The sequence below is a fragment of the Nansenia antarctica genome (genome assembly GCF_963989245.1).
Source record: "Nansenia antarctica genome assembly, chromosome: 8".
NCBI classification, from domain to species: Eukaryota; Metazoa; Chordata; class Actinopteri; order Argentiniformes; family Microstomatidae; genus Nansenia; species Nansenia antarctica.
In genome coordinates this window covers 59,451,731-59,478,647 of record NC_137678.1, presented here as the reverse complement: position 1 = coordinate 59,478,647, position 26,917 = coordinate 59,451,731, and the positions used below count along the sequence as shown (strand labels likewise).

At 44.5% G+C, this 26,917-nt stretch overlaps 1 protein-coding gene across 1 annotated transcript; it reads right to left on the bottom strand.

Annotated features, from left to right (window-relative positions):
* Positions 1-5,242: 5,242 nt before the first annotated feature.
* On the bottom strand, positions 5,243-25,957 carry LOC308164504 (importin-4-like; the record flags this gene model as incomplete). The annotated part of the gene is made up of 28 exons (XM_080538577.1): positions 5,243-5,722; positions 5,812-5,881; positions 6,258-6,362; positions 6,872-7,004; positions 7,659-7,885; positions 8,453-8,629; positions 10,211-10,333; positions 10,859-10,929; positions 11,038-11,143; positions 11,360-11,417; positions 11,747-11,824; positions 12,688-12,832; positions 13,248-13,361; positions 13,674-13,793; positions 13,927-14,062; positions 14,452-14,560; positions 14,742-14,851; positions 16,244-16,297; positions 18,463-18,612; positions 19,912-19,995; positions 20,361-20,483; positions 21,262-21,327; positions 21,648-21,833; positions 24,368-24,497; positions 24,700-24,741; positions 25,071-25,150; positions 25,360-25,446; positions 25,904-25,957. 28 exons carry the CDS (start codon positions 25,955-25,957, stop codon positions 5,592-5,594), a joined length of 3,069 nt encoding a protein of 1,022 aa, XP_080394703.1. The 3' UTR covers positions 5,243-5,591.
* Between the last annotated feature and the right edge of the window lie 960 nt (positions 25,958-26,917).

Here is a 26,917-nt window from a genome sequence, read left to right as displayed (position 1 = left end):
TTATCACACACAAGAAACACACCCTCCGGGAGTTGAAGCTCCGTACCAGGATACAAGAAAATGACACCACCTATACAAGACGCGGCCCCTAGCTGACGAATCGCGCTGCCCTTGAGCCGAGATTGAATGTCAATACAGGTTGTAATATTTACGAGAGGCATGACCTTAAGCTGCGTGGTGCCTTTCTGCCGTCTGGTAGTATTGGTATCATGTAATTTCATTTGAGGCACCATAGCACAATCAACAACTTTACATTTCAATCCAGAAATAACAACTGAACCTCTCCACCGTGTAGAAGTCACACTCCCAGAACATGACAGATGAGGACTCAATGCAGTACCATTCAATTGAACGAACATAGCTTGGATAATATATATCTTCTTCGGACCTGTTGGTTGTGACAAATGTGTAAGCCTATCAATAATAACCTTCCCCACACCGCTAGGCCTATGGTGTTCGTTAACTGCTGCTGTCAGACGTTCCAACACACCAATATCCACACCTGCATAGGAAGAATTTAAAGGAACCAGAATCGTGCTGGGCTGACAAGAAGAGCTCTGGTTCTTGCCCTGTAAAACAAATTGGGCTAAACCCTGCCAATTATAATGAAACCATTCTGCTTTAGTTAACGGTATGGGGAAAAACATAGGAGCAGATGTACTTACAGGGACCTGTTGACAAATCCAGCAATCAGAATAATTCATTTTTGAAGCAAAATCTTTCATGATACTAGTGGCAGAATTAGGGTGGGACCGTGTCCCCAGGTGATTAGAATCATACAACAAATAATCGTCAGTAGCGACTACAATCGCCTTCGTAGAAGCCTTCACAGCAACATTTTCAACCTTTCCTGGTAACTCAACGTGAACATATTCATGCACAAATTTCTCACAGTCCAACGAATAGTAGTGTGGAAAGTCAGGAGTGTTCCTACAAACTTTGTCCTTGAAATTGTTGGATTTACTAGACACCTGTTCACCGATATTACGTCTAGCACACCAATACGAGTTCAACACCTTGTCAACATTAGTTAATGTCACACGAGTTTCTTGCGTGTTGCTTGAGTGTTGATTAAGTGTAACATATTTAGCATCCAGTAAATACCACTCGTCCGCTTCGGCGGTATAGATCAAACAATCATCAACAGTACAACGTGAATGTGGGCAAACAAAAGCTCTACCTGCTGTGATCATTCTTCTCTGACGTCCAGGCATAACAGTGTGTGAGTGAAGTGTAACATTGTCCAAAGAAGTCAATGGGGTAGGAACACTAAGGGGTATATTAGTCTCTGAAACGGCATGGCTTGAGTTTCCTCCTAATTGGCCTCGGTGTATCACGGGATCTGTCTGGTTGGGGTGTATCACTGACAGGTCTGTGTCTCTCAATGGTACCTTGGTCCGGGCAGCCGCCCGGGTTGCTGACATCTCCGTCTGGAGCATTGTCAGGGTCGGAAGGGGTGACAACAGGGGCAACACCAGGCTTGGTAGAACCCCCAAGAGGGGTGTCGCAGTCACCGGATCCTTCACGATCTCCATTGGCCCACTCATCTCTGGGCTGGACAGGGTCTGGGACGAGGCCCCCGGCATCATCTGCATCACGGCGCAGATACTCACCAACATCTTCGTCAGCCTGGATGTCCAAGCTGTGGACTTCCTCGTCCCCAGGGGTCTCCTCACCATCCTGCTGAGGCTCTCCCTCATCGTCCTCATTGGGTGCCTTGATGCAGTGATGAACGTGATACCAGGTGGGGGACCCCTTGATTTGGATGGCAGTCCCAGTGCACCGAACGACCTCGTATGGTCCTTCCCGTCGAGCCTCATGCCACTTCCGTCTGTAGACCTTCACGTATACTTTGTCACCCGGTTGCAACGCGTCCTTCCTCTCCTGTGCGTTCACCTCCTCTTCACGTTCCTGTTTGTGGAGCACATAAGAAGAGATACTCTTTTGCCGGTTAGTCATGTACTGTACATAGGCTTTCATGTCACTCTCCAAGAGAGCCAAACTTGGCCCTTTCCCACTGGTTCGTGCACAGGGAGCTGTCATTATTCTCCCCATAGCCAGTTCATGGGGAGTCAAGTGCAGCCCTCGAATCTCACTGGAACGACAGGCCATCAATGCAAGAGGGAGTCCTTCCACCCAATTAAGACCTGTATGCTGACAGACCTTAGAAAGACGGTTCTTAAGGACCCCGTTCATCCTCTCTACCATCCCCTGGCTTTGAGGTGAGTAAATACATCCAAATCTCTGCTTGATTCCCAACTTTTGTAGTATAAGCTTTACCGTCTTATCCACAAATTCCTTACCATTGTCTGACGCTATCCTATCTGGAATTCCAAACCTAGGTATGAATTCCCTGCATAGGAACTTTGCTACAGACTGAGCATCCTTTTTTCGAGTGGGGCATGCTTCTACCCATCTGCTGAACCTGTCCACTACAACTAACATGTACCTGTATCCTGCAACAGGACGAATCATGTCCACATAGTCAATCACCAAATGTTTCATTGGCCCGTTTGGGGTAGGGATATGCCCAGTTCCCACTGGTATTCCAGGTCTGATATTGTTTTTCAAACAGACCACACATTGACCAAGGATATGGTCTATTTGTTCCAATAAATATGGAGCCCAAAAACCATATTCCTTGGTGATCTTGCGTCTTACCTCCCCCCTGGCCACATGTGCTAATCCATGGGCTTCCTGTATCAGCATGCCTAATAAATCTGGGGGTGCCACAACCAGTCCCTCATGATTTCTCCATAGACCTGTGTCATCCTGACTAGCCCCCCTTGTTAACCATAGGTTTTTGTCTAGCGCATTTGCCCCACTCTGTAACATCAACAAATCCTCAAGCGTGACCATGCCCTGTAACTGTGCTTCATGTGTGACCAGCAGAACTTTACCTGCTTTGTCTGCTCCTGTAATGGCTTTGGCTGCATCATCTGCAGCCCTGTTACCTTGTGTGACATGTGATGAGTCAGATCTGTGTGCGGCACACTTCACTATGGCTAATTCCCTTGGTTTCATCATGGCTTGTAACAGCTTCATGATTTGGGCGTGGTGTTGAATAGGCGAACCATCAGTTTTCTTAAAACCCCGTCCCTTCCATACAGCTCCATGTAGATGACACACATTATGGGCGTAGGCAGAGTCGGTGTACACTGTCACTCTTCGTCCGGTTCCCAAGTTGCATGCTTCTGTGAGGGCAATCAACTCAGCCAACTGAGCTGAACAAGGCTGAGGAACAGCCTCGGCTTGTTCCACAATGAACCCTGAATTTTGGGATCGGACTATGGCATACCCAGCACGTAAACTTTCTCCTACCCGGTAACAAGATCCATCAGTCCAATACTCAACGTCAGCTTCCTTTAAAGGCAAAGCTAGTAGATCTGCTCTAAGCTTAGAGTACCTCATAGCTTCCTTCACACAATCGTGTGGTTCCCCATCTTCTGGGGTTGGCAAGGTCTCTGCTGGGTTAAGTGTGTTACATCTTAGTAATGTTACATCTTCCCTTTCCAACATCCTGTAATAATTCCTAATCCTAGGCATCGTCAAAGTATACTTGCCTTGATTCAAAAGATTCCTTAGACTGTGGTGGCAGAGAATGGTAATTGGGTACCCCATTGTTAAGGTTGTTGCCTTCTCGTACATAAGATATGCCCCGGCCATTGCTCTGTAGCATGGCGCGAAACCCATTTCTACCTCTGAATATGCGACAGAGTAATAGGCTATGGGCTGTGGACTAGGTCCAATGCCTGTTGGTTGCGTAAGAACAGCGCAGGCATACTTCCCTTTGGCTGAAGAAGAAACATACAATCCAAATTCTTTGGAATAATCTGGAAGCGCTAAAGCTGGCGCTTCTTGCAATTTGTGTTTAATTGTCTCAAACGCCAAATCAGCTTCCCTTGTCCAAGTAATGCAACATTGGAGTTTATCACTACCTGTTTCCTTAATCATCCCCCTCAATGGAGCAACCAGTCTAGTGTAATCCTCCACCCATGCTGAACTATACCCAGTAATGCCCAAAAACATCATCATTTCCCTAACCGTTCGTGGTTTTGGAGCCTTCTGAATAGCTTCCAAGTGTTCATTAGTGACACTGCGATGTCCCTGTGTAATAGATTGTCCTAAGTAAGTTACCTTTTCCTGGCAATACTGTAGCTTCTTTTTAGACACCTTGTGTCCCTTCTCCGCCAAAACCTTTAACAGTTTAACGGAATCCCTGTGACATGTTTCTTCATCTGGGGCACAAAGGAGTATGTCATCCATGTACTGAATGGCAGTACTACTTATCGTCTGCCCTAACCCGTCTAAGTCCTCCTTCAAGACCTGATTAAAAACATGAGGACTGTGTTTGTACCCTTGTGGCATTCTGGTATATTGATAATTTTGACCTTTGTAGGTAAACCCAAATAACCCTTGACTTTCTACACTAAGAGGTATAGAAAAGAAAGCCCCGCATAAATCAATCACTGTAAATACTTTGGCTGTAGATGGAATCTGAGTCAACAGCACATGAGGATCAGGAACTTCAGCTGGATAGCTGACAACTACCTCATTCACAGCCCGTAGGTCATGTACCAGACGATATGAACCATCAGGTTTCGTTACTGGCAGAAGAGGTGTGTTACTTAACGGATATTGAGTTATCTTCAAGACTCCTGCCTCTAACAATCCTTTGATCTGTGGCTCAATTCCATCAATTGCTTCCTGTTTCAATGGGTATTGGTTTTTCCAAGGGGGTTTTGCACCCGGTATGAGTTCAACTCTCAATGGACGAGCTGATTTCACAAATCCAATGTCTGTACTGTTCTTTGCCCACAGGTCTGCTGGCACATTCTGTATCATTAACCAAGCTTAATGTGTATGGTTAAGTTACATGTACTTTTGTACTGTAGAATGCATTTGATATTGTAGATCAGTACTGTATTATTAGTAACAACATGTGTACTGTAATACCTCTTTCTGTTTGTTGCAGAACCACACATACACCCCTTGTAGTGTTTGCAAGCATCCTACCCATGCCTGAACTGTACCCTGTTTGACCCACTAAAGAAATCTAAACCAAAAGTCAATCTCCTGTCATGTGTGTCCTGATCGACGCCCCGGGGGCGAATGGAGCATACTCCCATTGAACTATTCACCGTATACAGTCCTTTACCATAACCTCACTAACACAGAATGACAGACAAGTCTGAGAAAAAGGCATTTATCATGAGTTCATTGCTTCACACTCTAAGGCAGACATTCATCAAATTAGTGGTGAAAGGGGACAGCAGAGAATAGATATAGGTGGCTCTCAATTATAACATGGGGTAAGCAAGTAATAGACTTTTAAAAAGAAAACAAAAAACAAAAAGAACAGAACTAATAGATAACACATGAATTCAAATCACATTTCATAAAAATAATAAAACAGACAATAAGTTAATACTTGTAACATAACTGCTGACTAGTAGTAGAATGATGGAAGTGCTAGGGTTTGTCCAATTTTAGAATTTCTCAACTGCTGTCCTATTTTCCCAGCCCTTTCGTAAAAAATTTGTACATCTGCTAGCTCATCAAAGGAGAATGGAAGACATGTTTGATGTGGACTACGATGGGGTGACTGCTGCGGCCAGCTTCATCTTCTGTTCTGCAGGAAGTGAGTTCACAGCTCCCTGAAACTCCTGTGCGTGGTGCTCAGCGAAGCCTCGGACCAACAGAAGCAGGGTGTTTTGGGTTTCTAGACAATGGAGAGATTTTGTGAGCAAGCGCATACTAATGCAGTAAGATAAGGGACTTGCCTAACATGATTTGTGGTTCTCTTCTCACCTGCGTCAAGCTCTTTGGTTCCCAAGACATGACTGGAAGCAGATATGATGGGCTTCATTTGACTTACCACCTGAGGGGGACAACGTAATCAAATATGATACAACGAAGGGACAACATAGACATCTAGAGCACAGCGATGTTCGTGTCATGTTTCACTGCACAATTACACTGTTCAACACTGCTGAAGTAGCTATGACACAAAGCATGACCAGTGAGTACGCCCGCTGATCTTGCTGAATATTTGGTTAGAAGTAAATCACTTGGGCTGGGTTGCACCAACCTGGTTTACATTTTAAACCGGTTTAAATCAAGGTTTATCTACTAATCCTGTTGCACCAAACTTTAATCCTATCTTAAACCTAGTTTAATTTAATCCTGGTTTAAATCTAAGCCTCTGCTAATCCAGGTTTAAACCTGGTTTAAACCTGAGCTAAAAATGTAAGTACCAGCGCAGGATTGCGGGAATACAGGAGGGCCAGGCAGCTGTACACAGTTTTATTCTCCTCCATGTCCTCCTTCAGAGGGAGACGTTCCACTAGGGCAGGAAACACCTAGGAGAAGAGAAGAGGTGTGCCTAGTCAGTGAGACACTCTGAAACACTACACTCCTTCAAAACATCTGACTGTGTCTACAGCACTCTTCCCTCATTTACACTACAGAGCCGGGCCAAGCTGAGCTGTACTGGACTGGCCTGGTTATCCACCATAGTTGCTGAAACAGTGCTGGAAAGGACAATTTGAAAGGAAAACCACAGTATGGTTTTGGTTGGCCCTGAATTGGATAAATCCACTTAGTAAGCTGCTGGCAAACTCTGCATGTTGACTGTTAAAGAATAGAACAATAAAATCTATTAAAAAAGGCGCTGATTCACAGAAACTAAAGAGAACTAAATAACTTGCAGTTGGCGCAGAACTCAGACTTTTACCAACTCCCAATGGTACATTTCCGCAAACCCTCTAGGTCACAACGCTTGCACTAGTTTTGAGTTCAGGAATAGTCCCAAAGCCAATCTACCGCATGTGATAATCACGCAATAACCGAGGTTAAGGCTGAACTCTACCTGCTCCAGAGGAACACCCTCCATGTGGCTCATGATCATCCTGCAGAGGGCAGCGCACAGGTTGTCGATCACCGCTTGGTCCTTCTCTTTAGACAGCAGGTTGGAGAAGAGGGACAGCATCATAGGGTAGTCTCTGAGACAAGTTGAGGAACAAGACACCCTGAGAGACAGACAGATAGGACAGAACTAGGGCTACTTGTATTGGGCCCTATTACATAGTCAGTGGATAATCTTGCACACGGACATTGTGAGCACACATCTGCACACACGAGCACACGCACACAAACATCTTTAGACATTTACTGCATTGAGGACGGCAGTCACAACAGACACACACAGACACACACACACAGGAACTGAAAGGTGTAGCCTTTTCCGGAGCCTCAAGGCCAAAACTCAGAGGCTAACCAACAGCTACTTTCCCCAGGCGATCAGGCTCATGAACAAGCCTACTGTAGACAACTGACTATCATCCACAAACACATCCCATGCATATGGACTACCTAAGCTTAAGCTCACAGTCAGTTTACTACTGTCACTTATGTCCTGTAATATTGACACTTTGTTATTGAATTATGCCTAGTGCCTTAATGTCTACAAATTGCAAGATACTGCTTATTGTAAATAATCGAAGCCCAAGAATTTTACTCTCTTACATTTGTGTAATGTGACGTAACAATAAACTTGAAACTTACTCAAAGAGAGAGCTGAGCTGTGTGTCACTCAGATAAGATAAGCTACCGACCTCCCCTTACATAAGCGGTCTCAGACATTCAGGAAAGGATACTGGGCAACGGTAGGGCCTGCGGCCTGAGCCAGTGCTCCCAGCCCAAACACGCTGTTTTGGCGCACCTCTGCGTTGCTGTCCGTCACCCCGCCCACCAGCACCGGCAGCAGCAGGTTGGCCAGCTTTCCGGCCACGGTCCTGCCCCCAGACACACCCACCAGAGAGTGCAGGGTCTTCCCAAGTGTGCCCAGGGAGAAAGAGCGGTCAGCCACCGTGCACGAAGATTTCTACAAACAGAGTACACATTCTCTCATTCATTGACACTTCATATCTTTATGCTTTCATCTCAGCAGACTTAGACCGAGGGATACTTTGGTTAAATGTAAAATTACATTTGATTATTACAAACTAAAAACTCATGCATAACTTTATTTTGGTTGTTATTCACTAAATCAAGCACGACCAGGCGCCATTTGAAGAAGAAGGAACATTGTGGGCTTGCTTGTTTGTGGAAATAGATTAAAGATGGTTTGGACAATAGACAGATTTGCTGGCTAGTCAGAGGTTAGCATATATGCAGATAGATAGAGAGATGAGAGAGAGGAAGTATAGACAGATCAATACAATTAAGAGTTTCATAAGTATGACTTATACTGGGACAGCAGTAGTGAATGGCAATAAGAAGAAAGGATGATGGCTGAGTAGTTGAAATAAAGTGATATAGTAGTATGAACAGTGGATTAAAGGAGACAAAGACGAGAGAGAGAGAGAGAGAGAGAGAGAGAGAGAGAGAGAGAGAGAGAGAGAGAGAGAGAGAGAGAGAGAGAGAGAGAGACAGAAGCACCCTGACTCACAGCCTTGTTCATGATGAGGGGCAGCAGCTCGATGAGGTAAGGGGAGAAGACGTCGGCGGGCACGGCAGACGCCAGTAACGGGATGCCCTCGCCAGCAAACTCCTGCAGCATGGCGTCATACTCCGCCTGCTGCTCCTCATCCTCCGCCTCGTCTCCTCCTCCACCCTGACACACCGTCTGTATGGGGAAGAGGGGACAGGAGGGTCACTGAGACATTCTAATACACAGCAAAATGACTGGCTGGGTTCTGTCAGGCAGCCATATTGTTCTCCAAATATGTTTAACTGGTTGAAACAACAAAGAGAATCAGGGGGGCGGAGGATGGCCAGTTACCGGTCATTTAAGAAATAAAATACAGACATATAAGACGCTGCTAAAGCGATTGCATTATAACAACAGTCGTCTCCAGAACAGATGAAAGCTGTCTGGAGACAACCATAGCAAAAGCTTGTATTGGAATTTCCTTAGGTATCTAAAATGTAGCTAGTTTGTTGGGTAATTGAGCTTTTCATTTGATATATACAATACTGGCAAGGCAAGGAAAGTTTATTTGTATATAACATTTCATACAACTGGGGCAATTCAAAGTGCTTTACATATACGTATATTGCTTGTTAGGTGATATTCTCCCGATCTGTTTAAGTGGAGGCCGTCTCTTCTGAATAACTCTCAGCCTCCAGTAAATGTTCCAATGGTGAATAAATGTCATCCCTTTAAGTTTGCACGCTCCAGCGAGCCAAGTGTCAAGGCTTAGGAGTTGGCTAAATTCGGCCTACCGTGGGGAGGACTCCTGAGATGAATGTATCAATCTCAAGCTTGCCAAGTTTATTGAAAAGTTCTATAAAATCACGTCTCAAGTCTTGTGAGCCCATTTTACGAGAATCGATTGTTCCCACATGCAATATGAATCGCTTTGTCTCTGGGTGATCAGACAGTGTCTTTTCCAAATCTTTTGTTGTGTGTGAAACCATTGCATTGGGAAGACAGTGGATATGTCATTTTTTACCTTTCACGTTTCTGATCGTCAAGTCTCCAATAAACAAAGTATCATTTGGAGGTGAAGGCGGTGGGGTCTGTTCCAGGGCGTACTAGCTCTGTGTGGTTTGACTGGTGTCTCCGCTCCGTGTCCACGGGAGCCCACTGCTTTCCAGGCCTGTCCATCACCAGTGTCATTAAATTATTTGTTTTGTCTGGAACCTTTTTATCAGGGGGGTAGCATAAATCTAGCTCTTTTCCCATCCCGCTTCTGATGGCTGGATTACCAATCAACAAAGTATCTCTGTGAGGTGAAGATGGAGCTTGCCTCGGCTCCGTGTCGGAGTGCCTCTGACTCTTATCCGGGCGCTGTGCAGTCATGCAAGGCCGCAAGTTAGTTAATGATAGGCTTCGGTTGGCTGCTTTTCAGTGATTTCTGTAGCCTGTGGAATCTTTCCGGGGGATGATTAATCTGTCCAGTGAATTTTGCAGCTGTCAGCTGTCTCATTAGCTCTGGAAAATGTGAATTATAATATTGATCCTTTAGAAAGGCTTGCGTAAGCGGAGGATCATTAGCGTAGCGAGTTTCCAGGGCAGCGAATCTTCTTTGCAGGCTATATTCTAATAAGTCGACTCTCTTTGAAAGATCCACACAGCTAACAGATAGTAGGCATAGTAAAAATAGTAGAGAGCAAAAAACGAGCGAGGAAGAAAGCAGATCTACTCTACTCAGAACCAGGAAGTAGTACTACTGGAGACCCAAGCCGGCCCAGCTTATCTCACCTTCTTCTTCAGTACGTCGCGGATGGCCTGGCTGATCTCTTGCAGGCGTCTGGGTGCCTGCAGCGCATCCCCCTGGCAGGCCTTGAGCACCGCGTTCATGGCCTCCAGCACGCCCATCACCACCTGCGTTATACATGACATTTACATTATCCTGTATCATCACATTATCATACCATTATTTGACCAATTTAACTATATTATAACATCATGATTAGGGCATAGAACACTGTGGATATATATATATATATATATATATATATATATATATATATATATATATAGCTGTTTCACTGTTCACAGCTATATTTATAGCTGTTTCACTGTTTATTGTTTTGTGCGTTTGTCTTTCTGACTCTGTTCCGTTTGTCCCATTCCCTTGTAAAGCGACCATGGGTCTGTGAAAGGCGCTATATAAATGTAAGTAATTATTATTATTATTATTAAACTTGGTGCGCAGGTCCATTAGACTCAGACACATGCAAATCAACCAACATTGGCGAGCAACCGCCATTATTTTGATACCTCTTGATGTGGTTCACCAAAATCTCTTAAAATGTTATACACATGCCATACATATAAAAACTGATTTCATCAAAGACAGTCTCTACTCTATTGCTATAAATGGCTCATCATCATCATAATCATCACCTGCCGCTCGCGCTCCTTGCGTATTGCCTCCAGGAAGCTGGGCAGCACCACTTCTAGAAGCTTCTGGAGGACTAGGAGGGACAAACAAAGCAGCATGTTAGCTAACAACCTTTTATGGAAAGTGGGCACAGAGCAGTGATTGGGATGAAGAGAGAGAGAGGGAAGGGGGGGGTTTATACCCCGACGGTTGGTTTCTGAGGGACTCTCCTGACACACTTTGTGCTGAGCTCGGCAGAACTGCCCCATGGCCCCGAAAGCGGCCCTCCGCACATCCTGGTGGGGGAACTGACAGGGGGAGGCGGGCAAACAGAGGGTGTACACGGTAAGAGATGCCTCCGTTACTCACTCATAATATACAGTAGCACACTTATTCATACTCACATAGTAGCTAGCATACATCATTTAATCAGACATCCATTTACCGACACACACAACACCCTCCTCCTCCTCCTCCTCCTCATTCTCCTTCTTAAGAAGGACAGAGCAAGCAGAGCTACTTACATCCTTCAGCTTATAAACCTGCTGGAAGCTGGACTCGAGGAAGGGCTGGAAGGCAGCACTGAGGAGTGGGTTCAGAACAGAAGAGTCAGAACCATAGCGGATATCCCAGTGTCCTATATCTATGGTGAGAACCGAGTGAGTGAGACTCCTAACTATCGACAGCAGCTATTAATTACTATGTTCCAAAAAGGACTGACTCCATGGCCATTCCTGTAGATCTGGAAAGAATTTGATAGGTGGTGGCAAAATGGCCACTCTACTATCATCATCAGAGTACACGGTAGAGCTGTTATTATTTGCCCTTCATCCATCTCACTCCTCTCAGATCTATAGGAGTATGTGGCTGGAGGTTGATTTGGGATTCAGCAGCATGTGTATGTGTGTTACCCAGTGTTGAAGGCAATCTCTCCTAGGGAGTCGCAGGCGTCCTCTTTCTCGTCAATGTAGGCGTTTTCTACACTGAACCTGTGGGAGAAGAGAGAGAGAGAGATCATGAGTGTGCTTGTAGAAATAGCATGGCCCCTTTCTTTCATTCTCTCCATGGCTTCATCCACATACAGTACGGTGCTTATAGAAATTATTCAGCCCTCTTTCAACACTTTCTTCTTTTGTTTCCCCAGAGCATCAAACAACTGATCTGCACACCCTATTGGACACTTTCAAATGTAAAGAAGACAGCTGCAGTAAAGGCCTGGCAAAACATCACAAAGGAGGAAACCCAGCATTTGGTGATGTCCATGGGTTCTCGACTTCAGGCAGTCATTGCCTACAAGATTCTCGACAAAGTATTAAACATTTGCATTTTATTTATGATTACGTTAATTTGTCCAATTACATTTGAGCCCCTGAAAATAGAGGACTGTGTATATATTTTTTTGTAATTCCTAAACCTTTCAATATTTTTGTTCAACAACTTAAATTAAAACTGAATGTATGTACTTAAATTGCATCTTGATTTTTTTCCTTTCAAATCCATTGTGGTGGCATACAGAGCCAAAATTATGGAAATTGTGTCACTATCCAAATATTTCCGGACCTAACTGTACAACCATACTTGTATAATGCTGGCTACAGTTTACCACAGGTTGGGCCATGTACATTAGCTAAAAAGTCAGGACACAACATAAATGAAACCTATAATGATTGGGAACGAACACATCTCGTTTAAGTCTGTTAAAACTAAGCCTGTTTTGAACTGGCTGCAATCTCCGAGTAGTGGAGTAGAAACGCCCACAGATGATCTATCCAGGCCGATCTTGGTGGAATCTCAAGACAAAATGGCTGTGTGTGTGTCTGTATGCCACTTCACACACACGGCTACTACTTACGTGCAGCGGCGCAGGTCTGGGTCGACCCACTTTGGGAACCTCGGGTCTATGGCATCGGTGAGATTGAGGCCCAGCAGAACACACTCAGCTGCGAGTGGGCTGAACACGTCTTTCCCGATGGTGCGTGCCTGCACTGACAACGTATCTGCCACGGGGACCGAGGATACATATCATCAACCTCCGTTTCTCCAACCCAGGACACACTTGTGGTAAATTAAACTGGGATGACGCTGCAGTGACATGCAGCTTGTACATGAGTGAAGTCAAAATGCGAAGAAAAACACAACACGTGTTTTAATAGGCTAGGTGCACGATCTCCACTACTTCCTGAAAGGCACCTTGCATGAACATATCCTGTCTCACTCTATTGGTTTAATTGATTAATCAGCAGTGCACTGTGTGTTCCAACAGTTTACCGCACAGCTGATTAATCAATTCAACCAATAGAGTGAGACAGGATATGTTCATGCAAGGTGCCTTTCAGGAAGTAGTGGAGATCGTGCACCTAGCCTATTGACAACATGAAAGATGACAAGATAGCAGCATTAGCGCTAGCTCACCCAGAGCCTGTGTCTGCAGGGACCTCATCTCGTCACGGGTGTCTGTGAGGAAGCCCTTCAGACTCTCGATGACGGGGGGGAAGTAAGGCACCAGCATCTCTTTAGTAGCGTTGGCTGAACCGCAAGAGGAAGGGAGGGGGGTTAATACAGTCTGAAAGGTTTACTACCCTGGTGGGTGTATTAACAAACAGAGTCTGACGTGGCTACCAATCCTCATCTCAATCTGCACTGACACGAAAGAACATAATAGCTAAAGCAATATGGTAAATGTCCACTAAGGGAACATGCTTTTTCCTAACCCTAACCCAATAATAAACTGTTAGCTGTGATATAACTAACTTTCTAAGTGTTACCAATACTAAGCTGATGTTCTGTGTGCTACCAGTGATCACAAACGTGTTCATTATTAGCAGTAATAAGCATTACCTATGGCTCCGGTGGCGCTGACCGCCAGCTCTTTGAGATGGAGACTGTCTGCGTTGCTCAAGGCGGACAACATTGTCTCCATGAGAGTGGGCAGGTAGGTGGGCAGGTAGGGTTGGATCTCTTGAGAGAGGGAAGGGGTTGAATGGTGTCAGTGAAAACCCACAACAAAGAATCTTTGATTGACCAGTTAAAAATCCCGTCTCCGAGTGGAGGCATAGCCATAGTAGATTCAGGTGAAGTGAACGGGCAGCACTCTCACCCAGGTCCTCCAGGAAGCTCTTCAGGGCGTAGAAAGCCTTGGTGACGTGGCCTATCTTGGACTGGTTTAGTGCTGACATGTAGCCCAGCAGCAGCGGCATCAGCTCATTGCTGTCCTTCCTGACCTCAGGCTGAGAGGAAGGGGGGGGGGTTAGATAGGCTGTACTTACTGACCTCAGGCTGAGAGGAAGGGGGGGGTTAGATAGGCTGTACTTACTGACCTCAGGCTGAGAGGAAGGGGGGGGTTAGATACTTACTGACCTCAGGCTGAGAGGAAGGGGGGGGGTTAGATACTTACTGACCTCAGGCTGAGAGGAAGGGGGGGGTTAGATAGGCTGTCCTTACTGACCTCAGGCTGAGAGGAAGGGGGGGGTTAGATAGGACTTCTAAACAAGTCCACATCTCAGTATACAAACCTGTTCAGCTGCTATAATGTCTTTTCAAAGGATGCCTCTCAATCTCATTATTAATACGGTTAAATCTGAAAAAATCCCGACTGATCACGTCCGGTCTGACTGACCTGTAGGTGTTCAGAGAACTGTCCTAAAGCAAAGAGGCCTGCGCTGCGGACCACCTGGTTACTGTCTGACAGACTCTGGCACACTGTCTGCAGCATGGAGGACAACAACCTGACACAGACAGACACACACACACACACACACACACACTTAACTACTGGACACATCTACAAGTGAATGAAAAGGAGAAGAAGAGGAGACATACAAAACTAACTGGGACTTTAACATGGGAAACAGTCCCAGTTAGTTGCAGTGTGCTTGTCTAGGGGACTTGAACAGGAGTTGTACTCACTTGGTCTGTATGTGGTCGGCGCAGCCTTCCGCCAGCCCGGCCATACACATCAGTCCAGCCTTCCTCTCGTAGGGGTTCTCACTGGCCAAGCATGCCTGAGTGAGGGACATCTGGGCCACAAGAGAGACAGCAGCACTTTATCATTTTTCTCATATTATTTTAAAAAAAGGAAAAAAACGTTTTTCTTCAGAGAGAAAACTCAAGGGATGACAGATGAGAGAATAAATAGAACAAGGCCACACAAACATGATAAATTGTTTAACGGATGCCTGTCACTTCACCAGTACTCAGAGTGATGACTGGAGACCTCCATTTGTTGATGTTAGTGTAACAGTGTTTGTGTGTTTGTGTGTTTAGTCAGGAATTTAGAATCATCAGAATATCAAAATGTTTATATGAAAGAGCTTACATATTGAATATAACATATTTGGAAGACATAATTGGTGTAACTGTAGATAGTCTGCTGTAAAACTTCACGTATCCCGCGCGAATGCATCACATGAAACACAGGCGTCGAGGGGGGGATTTCTAAATTACGGACCTCACCACATAATACTAGTCCCGTGCGAATATTGCTTGATAGATATTCAAAGTACTTTGATACTGTTTTTTTTGTTTTTTGCTTGCTTGCCCTCACCTTTCTGAAAATGAAATCCATTAAACAATGAATCAAGTTTATATTGTCTAAATAGAATAATAGAAACAATAGAATGCCAGGTGCCAGGTGTAAGCTGAAATGTCTTGTGGACATACAGTATTCCGAGACGCTGAGCCCGACAACTATCATTTTACACAACTAAAACATTTATTATATAATAAATCATCAGGTTGAAAGAATATCATCAAACAGTACACATTTGAAGCAGGCACATAAAGAATACCTCTGTGTCATTGGCTGGCATAACAGGAGAGAAACTCTGGGTGTGGCCCCCATCTTCCCCTGACCTCAACCCTACTGAGAACCTTTGGAGCATCCTCAAACAAAATATATATGAGGGTGGGAGGCAGTTCTCATCAACACAGCAGCTCTGGGAGGCTATTCTGGCATCCTGCAAAGAAATTCAAGCAGAAACTGTCCAAAAACTCGCAAGTTCAATGGATGCAAGAATTGTGAAGGTGATATCAAAGAAGGGGTCCTATGTTAACATGTAACTTGACCTGTTAAGATGTTTTTGTTTGAAATAGCTTTTGATTTCAGTAAATATGACCTCCTAATATGACCTCCTAACCCTAAATTCATCAAATTACCATTTTTAGTTCTTTACAACCTATAAAATGTTTTGAAACTCTGTTGTGCATAATAATTTGGAACAGTGCATTTTGAACTTTTTATTTAAAAAAAAAATACTGTTATCATTGGGAGGTTTGTTCAATAAAATTTGAATTATACTCTAACGGTTGATGACTTGAAAATTATACTGATTGTCATTTGCATCGACTATTTAGGAAAATCTGAGAAAAATATAATTTGCATAATAATTTGGAACGAGGTGTATACTAACCAGCTGTTGGAATAGTTTCTCTGGGGGCATGTAGAGAGCCAAAGTGTCAATAACCTGCTGACAAAGACAATATTTTTATTTGAGGAAAATAAAGAGAAAGAAAGATGTCAACCTAACAGTACCTGACATAATGGGCCCTATTATGCACTTCTTAAGGGCGGCTACACACTAGACGACTTTTCAAGTTGTAACATCGCTGAGCCTCTCACACTAAACGACCGTCGTGCTGGTGTCCGTGTCGCAGCGGCGTGCAGACGTCGCAGCACAGCGCAGACTACAGGATGTGTTAACGACGGGGGCTCACAGACTACAAGATTCTTCACTTGGTCAGGACGATTCCTTGACATGGACATAAACACACCTGCTACCTTCTTTGAAAGAAATCGCGATTTATTCCGTGAAAACTAGTACACCATTCAACATAGCATAACAATAGCATAGCATTCGCGGACACAGTCAGTCAATGCACCTAGCACAACAATAGCATAGCATTCGCGGACACAGTCAGTCAATGCACCTAGCACAACAATAGCATAGCATTCGCGGACACAGTCAGTCAATGCACCTAGCACAACAATAGCATAGCATTCGCGGACACAGTCAGTCAATGCACCTAGCACAACAATAGCATAGCATTCGCGGACACAGTCAGTCAATGCACCTAGCACAACAACTAGCGCCGTAGCTAAAGGCTATTATCACTCATTTCCCCGACCTCTCATTGGCTGTGCTGTCCACACGGGTCGTTGCCCATCTCAGACTAGCAGAATGTAGATTCCGTCGGCCGATAAAATGAAACATGTTTGAAAAGATCTGGAGCCCTGCGACGGCCCTAACGACGGGGTCGGCGGTCCTCCGATTGCGTCTCTGAGCCTGTCACATTAAACGAGCGTCGGAGACGGCGCGTCCCCGGGTTTGCAACGACTGGAGGATTTTGTCGCCGACCGCAAAAACTGGTCGGCGACAGCTAAATCGGGGTTAAAATCGTCTAGTGTGTAGCCGCCTTAAGTCTTAAGCAATAAGACGAGGCGGTAGATCTAAACTTAAGACGTGGAGGCGTGGTCAAGGCCACTTTGCTATTATGCGTGCGGTAGTGGGCGCCTAAGACCCGGCGCTAAGCCCAGAAATTAGTCATGGGTGTGTTTTGGGCGTCTTCTCAATCAACCCAATCAGCGTGCCAGGTGCCATTCCCTTTAAGAACCGGCTGCGTTAAGTCATAAGCGCTATGCTATTATGCAGTTCATAGGCGCTAGACTTCATGCACGTTTTGAAACACGAGCGCGCCTCCGCGGTTTGCGCATGCGCGCCGACCGACTTCTTAAGAAGTGGGTCAGCGCGCATGCGCAAACCGCGGAATAGCAAAGTGGCCTTGACCACGCCTCCACGTCTTAAGTTAAGAACTTTTCAAACCACTTCTTAGCGCTAGGCGCAAAGTCAGATCGCATAATAGCAGGGGCGCCTAGCGCACTTCATTAACATATGAACACTCCCACAATGAGTAATATATGCACGGGAGTCTTACGTCTTATGTGTGGGCGCCTAGCGACACCTGCATAATAGCAGTAGCGCGTATGAAGCGCATAATAAGGGTTGCGGTAGGTCTTAACCTGGCGGTGCGTCTTAATTAAGACTTAAGACGGCAAGTTAAGAAGTGCATAATAGGGCCCAATGTGTTTGACACATATTGGGCCAAACACAGATTAAGCCTAAAATTGACTAAAAAGAGTTTACAAACAATTCAGTTTTTCAGTTTTCAGAAGTCGTCCTAGTATGTGTTCAGGAAACTGTCCTATTATGTCTGCTGTGTATCACGCAATGTTGTGAACTGCTGTGGCGCAGCGGTCTAAGCATTAGCCTCTAGTGCAAGCTGCCCACCGGGGACTGGGATCGAATCCCGGTCTCGCCAGACCCGGATATGGCCGGGGCTCACAGGGAGCGGCATATTGAGCGGCCGCTCCCAAGGGGGGTATAGGACTATTTCCGGACAAGGATCCGTCGCGCAACACCGCCCCCGTCTGGTGGTGGAGTAACGGTGTCGGGCTCGAGGAGCCAGACAGCTAGTCTGCCTGGCGATCTCCTCTGGGGCTGCCGGCCACGGGGTCGTGCGGCGGATCCTACGCAATAGGCAGGGGATAATTGGATGCTAGGTTGGGTACAATTGGATACCAAATTGGGTGAAAAAGGGATAAAATAAAAAAAAGAGGCACTAAGAGGATCACCTCAGCCGCGATGTTTTTGGGGCTGTAGGGGTCGTCCTCTGTGTCTTTCTCCTCGTCCTCAGGGTCCTCCTCCCCAGGCGGGGGTGCTGCGCTCAGCACGGCGAAGACCGTCTGCAGGATGGGACCCAGCAGCTTCTGCTTCAACACCGTCTAAAGGGGAGGGAGAGTCATCACCAGCTCCGTATACTTTCAATGGCAAAAACGGAAAAGTGCAATGCATGCAGAGATGGCTTTCTTTTCTTCATTTCTCCAATGAAAAACTGCTGCAGCGTCCCAATTATCTACCGTCTTCTGCCTAGTACGGAGTGTGCACATTACTAGATGGATCACAAAACGGATGACGTCTTGTAATGCGTGGCATTGCACAAAAGCATGCTACAGGGGGAAAGGTAGAGCATTGTAACACAGCCTGAGTGTAAAGGGCAGAAAATGGATGAGGAAAGGATGGCACATCCTGAGTTTAAGGAGGGAGAGAAGTCACTGGGGGTTATATTAGGCATAGAGGAGCAGTATGTAGGGCATCCATTTATAGTATGGTTATAGTCAGGGGTGCACATAACTGGTGCGCCAGTGCGCATGCGTCGCCAAAATGCATGCTGCGCGGCAGATCAGCCGCATGAACGCGCTCTTGCGCACAAACAGCTGGAAACGCTGGGAGAGGAATTTACTTCCTCAAAATCCAACTGCTGACTGCTGACTGCTGCATCACTGCAGTGCAAGCCCCACTAAGTAACTATTTGCCGTCCCCTCAGCCGAAGGCCCGACGAGTAATCCATCACAACAGTCGACCGACGACGACCACGGCGACTCCCCTCACGAAAACATTCGGAAAGTATCGTAACTCGTACTTTCATTCCGCATATCGCGTATCGCACGGTTATCACGCCGCCACGTGAAAATTCAGACCCCTGACCCAGGGAATATGGTTGGGAATTCTATTAGGAAAAAAAAGGCTTTGTTGCACAATCAAAATAATGAGCTATTTAAAGTGATAGCCTACAACATCCTCTACCATGGTTGAAATTGAGGACAGTATTAACAGCAGTCAAGAGAGCATTGATGATGATTAAGCTTTGTAGCATAAATAAATGCTTAGGCTGTAACTTTTTGTTGAAAAGTTGATTTCAGTGTTTACAGAACAGAGCAGTGCTTAAAGAGATATCAGTTGATTTCATTGTGTTTAAAGGAGTCTGACAGACTTTCATGCTTAAAGAGCAGTCATTTGATTTTGCATTTGTTTCTTTTGTTTTGCACACAATAATTTGTTCGTTCATCTTTATTTATGAATAAATGTCGTTTTGCTAATATAAGTTATCCATGTATCCCTTTTTTATCCATCCTGTGGGACGGGTCGTGACTCGCGAGCTCGGGGAGCACCAAGCAGCATCCCTAGGTGCTCCTCTGAGCACTGGCCCCAAAAAGTTATGTGCACCCCTGGTTATAGTTTACCTTGCTCTTAAGTCTGATGAGAAACGCGATGCATGAGAGAGCCTGGACCCGCAGGGAGTCGCTGAGTGTGATGTCTGCGCTGACCTTGAGAGAGACACACACACACACACACACTTCATTGAACTGCAAACAGAAATGCTGCATAAATCCACAAGAGCTACTGTATGCTGCATGTATTGGTCAACATTACAGCCAGCTAAAAAATGTACGAATGAAAGGCTCACAAGAGTATGAGCTTAAAAAAACAACTGAAGTGTCAATTAAAAATGTGAATTTCACACCCAGTCAATCATGTCTGTTGGCTTAAGAAATTGTCATAATCAAAAAAGCTACTTCTTTTTGAGCATTTTAATTCTAAATGACTCTTGCCCAATCGGAATATTGAGCATATTCTGATTAATTAATACAGGAATATGGTGTGCATGTAAATGTAGTCACTGTGTTCTCACCTCCAGGCAGAAGTGGACGATTTCAGTGATGATTTCAGGCACAATGATGGACACTTCGCTCTCCATCAGCTCATCGTACACCTCCGTACATTCGTACACCTTCATGGCCTCGCTGGCCTGGTCCTGCACAATACACACAAAGGGCTCTAAATACATCCAGATAATGTGGCTTACGAGCTAGAATAGATCTGACATCCTAATCCAAAGCATCCAAGCCATTCCAGGCCAAATTTTCCAAAATTGGCAAATAAAGGTTAATGGCAAAGAGAGACATGAGCGTGCAACTTTCACTTCATATTGAGTTTAACTCACCTGAAGGTTTGCATTACTTCAAAACATTCTTTATTATAAATGTGTGTCTGTAAAACATCTGTCTTGCTCTGGCTAGATGTGTCATACTATGTGGTAGCTGTACATTTCTGGAACTTAATACCCAGCTCTATCAAACAATGCTCCACTCTGACAGGCTGATAGATAACCAATCATGTGACCACTGACCACAGACCCAAAACGTATTTCTTTCGGGTTATTATATATCATCTTTTTTTATGATGTAATGTTTTCTTGAGTGTAAAGTGTGATGTTTTTATTTCCTGTAGTTCTGTTTTATGTGATTTTACTATGTCCTGTAATTCTGTGATGTTTTTATTTCCTGTAGTTCTGTTTGATGTGATTTTACTATGTCCTGTCAGGGCTTGACATTAAGCTTTTTCAGGTACTTGTCCTTTGGACAAGTGAACTTATCTTTGACTTGTCCGAGAGCTCAAGTGACTTGTCCACAGCACACCACACATACACACACACACACACACACACACACACACACACACACACACACACACACACACACACACCACAGCACAGTTCTACTGAGGGAATGACATATCAGCACATAACAAACCTGGTCTGCTTGGATGAGGTGTCTGAGGGCAACGATCAGTCTTGGGACGAGGGAACGCATGAAGTTCTGGAAGACATGTCATTACAGCTGTCAATCAATGAATGCGGAATGATGAAAGACTGAACATCTGCTCATCCAACATGATGCATTTAGGGTCTTCCACACAATCATGCTGCCCACCCAAACCGTGCACTTTACATTATTTACTGCACATTCTCTGCTTTCCTCAGAGGTAACACAATGTTTTTCCGGGCCAGTTCAGCCCGCTTTAAAACAGCTACGCAATGTGAAAAGGAAATATTCGCATGGTATGGGTCACGGGCAGAATAGGGTGAAATTTAAGAATTTAAGTGGGCAATAATGACATGTGACTAGAGGGGACTCACCATCTCCTCTGTGCTGGTGTGTGACCGCTTGGTCATGGCGGTAAGAGTGAGGATGCAGTAGTACAGTGCATTGGGGTTGTTCAAGTCCTCCAGTACAGTGCCGAACAGCTCCAGCAGCTGGCGGTAGTGGGGCTTGAAGGACTCCGGGTTCGACTCCACCACTTTGCTGAGCAGGAGGAGACCCACCTGAGAGGAGGGGGACAAGAGTAGAATAAGTTACAATAAGTAAAAACTCTTCAGTCCATGAAGAAAGACCCAACAGTGAATCTATTCAGAAGTAATTTCAAAGTCAAATTATCTCACAAGGGAAATGTGTTTGGTGGTGCATAGCAAAACACAATAGTTTCAAAAAGATGCATCACCCAATTGACATATTTGTAAATGCACTGGCCCCCCAAAAAATCATATTTAAATAAAATAAAATATTAATAACAATTATTATCACAACATGCTCTACATTATGTAGAGTTTGAAGGACAAGTTCTGCTTAGGATTGATGCTTGATAAACCAGAGGGTTCACTGTGGATTCAAAATCATAAAATAATTTATTTTCAAAACATTAAAAAGGTGCAATATGTGTCTTTCTCCTGTTGAAAATGTAATAACCATGCTCAGTCATTACTTATGACGCATTAGCAGTCTGTGACGATGTGTGCACCTGCCAAGATGGTGGCTTTCTGCCTGAATGGTCTTTTCCAAAATGTTCAGGACGTTTCTGGAAGTTTCTGACCACTTGCTCATTGGCTACCAACCTACCTACAGCAAGCACCTCGTTCTGGAAGCCCACCTAAGCACCTGAAGCTTTGTATGCAAAAACATTTCTAACATGTATTCTGATCACTTTGTCCTACTAAATATACTGTTTGACATTTGCCTATACTATTACTATGTCTGAGTTTTGTTTTGGGAATGAGGGGATTTGTTTGTAACTTTGGGTTAAAGTTGTATCCAGTCATGCAACCCTCGCCCTCGGTGACAGACATGGCTTCACAACGGGGAGAGGGCGGGTGTTTTAGGGAGATCATGGGGCTTGGGAATGGCGTAGTGTAGAGTAGGGTATCCATGACAGGGTTTTCTGTCACTGTATGAATGCACAGCTGCTGGGAAAGTTTCATGTTTCATGTGAAACGTGAGTGTCTCCGCTGTGTCCTGGCAATGCCAGACAAACAATAATAGGCTTGCCAGGCAGGAGGGATGAACCTAGAGGCCACCTACCATCCTAGACATTGGCAGTTTGTTGTTGTCATTCTTTCAAACCAAGATCAACTAAATCTATAACTATTATTATTATCATGATCAAGTTAAATCTATAACTATTATTATTATCATGATAAAGTTGACCACAATAACAATGATACATCTATAACTATTATTATGATCATGATAAAGTTGAATCTATAACTATTATTATGATCATGATAAAGTTGATCTATAACTATTATTATGATCATGATAAAGTTGACTACAATAACAATGATACACTTTTGACATTCATTTTCACTATGTTTTCTTCTAGGTATGTCCGTTCCAGACCGTTTGATCACCCAGATGCCCTATCACCCAGCCCTATTATCACCTATTATCACCTATTATCACCTATCACCTATCACCTATCACCTATTATCACCTATCACCTATTATCACCTATTATCACCTATCACCTATCACCTATTATCACCTATTATCACCTATCACCTATTATCACCTATTATCACCTATCACCTATTATCACCTATTATCACCTATCACCTATTATCACCTATTATCACCTATCACCTATCACCTATTATCACCTATCACCTATTATCACCTATTATCACCTATCACCTATTATCACCTATTATCACCTATCACCTATTATCACCTATTATCACCTATCACCTATTATCACCTATCACCTATTATCACCTATTATCACCTATCACCTATTATCACCTATCACCTATCACCTATTATCACCTATTATCACCTATCACCTATTATCACCTATTATCACCTATTATCACCTATTATCACCTATCACCTATCACCTATTATCACCTATTATCACCTATCACCTATCACCTATTATCACCTATTATCACCCATCACCTATCACCTATTATCACCTATTATCACCTATCACCCAGCCCTATGCACAGTGATTGGATCACCCAGCCCTATGCACAGTGATTGGATCACCCAGCCCTCTGCACAGTGTTTTATCACCCAGCCCTATGCACAGTGATTGGATCACCCAGCCCTATGCACAGTGTTTTATCACCCAGCCCTATGCACAGTGATTGTATCACCCAGCCCTATGCACAGTGATTGGATCACCCAGCCCTATGCACAGTGATTGGATCACCCAGCCCTATGCACAGTGATTGGATCACCCAGCCCTCTGCACAGTGATTGGATCACCCAGCCCTCTGCACAGTGATTGGATCACCCAGCCCTATGCACAGTGATTGGATCACCCAGCCCTCTGCACAGTGATTGTATCAAGACCGTTTGATCACCCAGCCCTATGCACAGTGATTGGATCACCCAGCCCTATGCACAGTGATTGGATCACCCAGCCCTATGCACAGTGATTGTATCAAGACCGTTTGATCACCCGGCCCTATGCACAGTGATTGGATCAAGTCCACCACCATTTTAAAAAGCGAACCGTAAACTGATAACATGCAACAACAATTTATCTCTCATTACTCATTGAGGTGGTGGTGTAGCCTACCTGCCTGTCCGTTGGGTTATTACTCTTGGTAAACTCATTGAGCAGGGTGAGAAGAGCTGGCCAGCGGTCAGGTGTCTCATGTTTGACCATCACAGCACTGAGCTGTGAGAGGGAGTGACGCACTGTGTGTCTGCAACAGAGATACCACATTTACCATAAAAGACCAAAGCAAGGGGGTTGTTCATTGTATTATTAATTGTGTTTATGGTAGGATAAGCATAAAACTGGGTGCCATGACCCATTGGTTTTCATGTAGGCCAAACAAAGTTGGCCTAAAGTTTCAACATCAAATGCCACCTACATTGTCTTTCATATCAATACAAAAAGCTTACTCTGTCTCCTGTTGGAAAGCTTGCAGGACCGCTGCCTTCAGACTATGGAAAAACAAAAGCTAAATAAGAAGATAACATCTCAAACACAATGAAGCGTTATGGAATGAGAAGCCGTGGTATATCGTGGATATTGGCATAGCTTCTTCTTCTCCAATATCCACGATATACCACGGCTTCGAGTTCCAAGAAGGAGGAGGCTTTCCATCATTTGTTTCCTATGCCTCCTAGGCTATGACCCCCCCAAAAATACACAATGGAATAATCAACTCTTATTATTTCGTTTATGTAACAATGTTCTACTCTAACTATAGTATTTTTGAATGTCATCATTAGAAAGGGGTAGGAAGGAAGGAATGACAACAACACCCAACCTCTCTCTGTGATCCGGGCTAATCTTCCTCCAGTGCTTCATCACTCGCATGCTCAAAATCTCTGCGGCTGACTGGCGAATCTGAGAGAGATGGATTTATAATGCCCGGATGAAGGTGACGGTAGCGAAGACAACACATATCATTGACAACTCAACACAAGGTGAGCAAACCTGTAAGCAAACCTGTAAACCCCATTAGCCTCAACCTGTAAACCTCATTAGCCTCAACTGATTGTGAACTCTTCTCCGATGTGAGGGTTAGGGGACCCATGTTTGTACTTTCTACATACCTGTGGATTCTGGGAGCTCGTCATGACAGCACACAGAGCTGGAATGAAGGCTGGGTCTCTATAAGCCTGCCTCAACTGAGCAGTGGCCTAAAAAAAATGAATGAATGAATGGACTTTATTGTCATTGCTACAGTACAGGTACCAAACAACGACATTTAGGAGGGGTGGCTCCCCTCCTAAAGAGAGGAAACAAACAACACTGTAACAGTGTTTTGCCAAGTAGTAACAAATCTATATGAACATGAATGCTGACCACTGGCACTGTAGACACAGGGGACTGTCACGTGTATCATGAGTGACAGAAGAATAGCCTGCAGTGTCAGCTGTCAAAGACACACTGCATTTTGATCACACTTCTAATCAATTTCTCATCTAGTAGTGACATTAGACTGGTAACTGATGTGCAGTTGGTAGTAAACGGGCTAGCCCAGGGTCACCAAAGCTTTGCCACTAATGACGGTTGGTACTAATGGTTAAACACACGGTCGTGCCCATCCCGTTTGACCAGATCAATTAAGACCGCGGGTCTATCTGTTCACATTACCTGCTGAATGACAGATTCTAGCTGTAACAGAAACTGCTCTAGTCCCTCTGACATTTTGTCTCTTCCGAGATGATCAGCGTGAAACGGCAAGCGAAACTTCAAAACAAAACAACAAAGTTGACCCTTATACAGCAGCTGTGTCAGTAAGCAAATCTAAGATTAGCATATGACAGCAGATCCTCACTATCTAGTAAAATAGCTTAGATAGTTCAATCTATCTATAGTTTAATCTAGCTATGTTAGCTAACGTCTATGTTAGCTAACGCCTTACCTTAGGAAGGACTTCCAACTCCGGTGGCGGTTGGGATTGGAGTGTCGCTCCCCGGCCGTTCGTTCCGTCAGGTCGCCTCGCGGGACGAGAAGGGTCCAGCTGCGGACATCACGCCTATCACCCGGAAGCTTGATGGACCATATTTGGTTGGAGCGCGTCATCACAGAAGTAACCGCGAGAAACCGCGAGATTTTGAAGGATCTTAAAGCAAGAGAGATTTTAAAGGACATTTAACACGAAGAGGAAGAAGAATTACAAATACAATGGCAAATGCAGCTCAGGTGATAATTTCGAAATATTATTAATGAACATGTTATAGTGTTCAGATATGTATTTATTATTTAGGTTGTTGCATGTGTTACGCATTTGGCTGTATTCAAGTCTTAAAAGGAGGCATGCAAGCAACACCATGGTCAGTGCATCTCTCACTAAGTATCTATGACCGTGTGCCTGTTTCTGAATGGGCTACTGCTCCTAAAACACATACTCCATGCAACTTTATGGCACATGCAATATGTTTAAATCCCTTTGCGAGGAGACCTGCTTAACAAGAAATGTGTGTTTATACTCTGTGTCTAGTAAATCTAGTCCATATCCTCCAGACCTGGGTCAATTCAAATACATACAAATCGTATGTTACTGTAGATACTTTCAAATACTTGAGCAACCTTTGATTTAGTTTTGATTAGTACAATGCAACCAATAGAAAAGTTCCAAAAATGAAACTCCAAGCTAAATCAAGC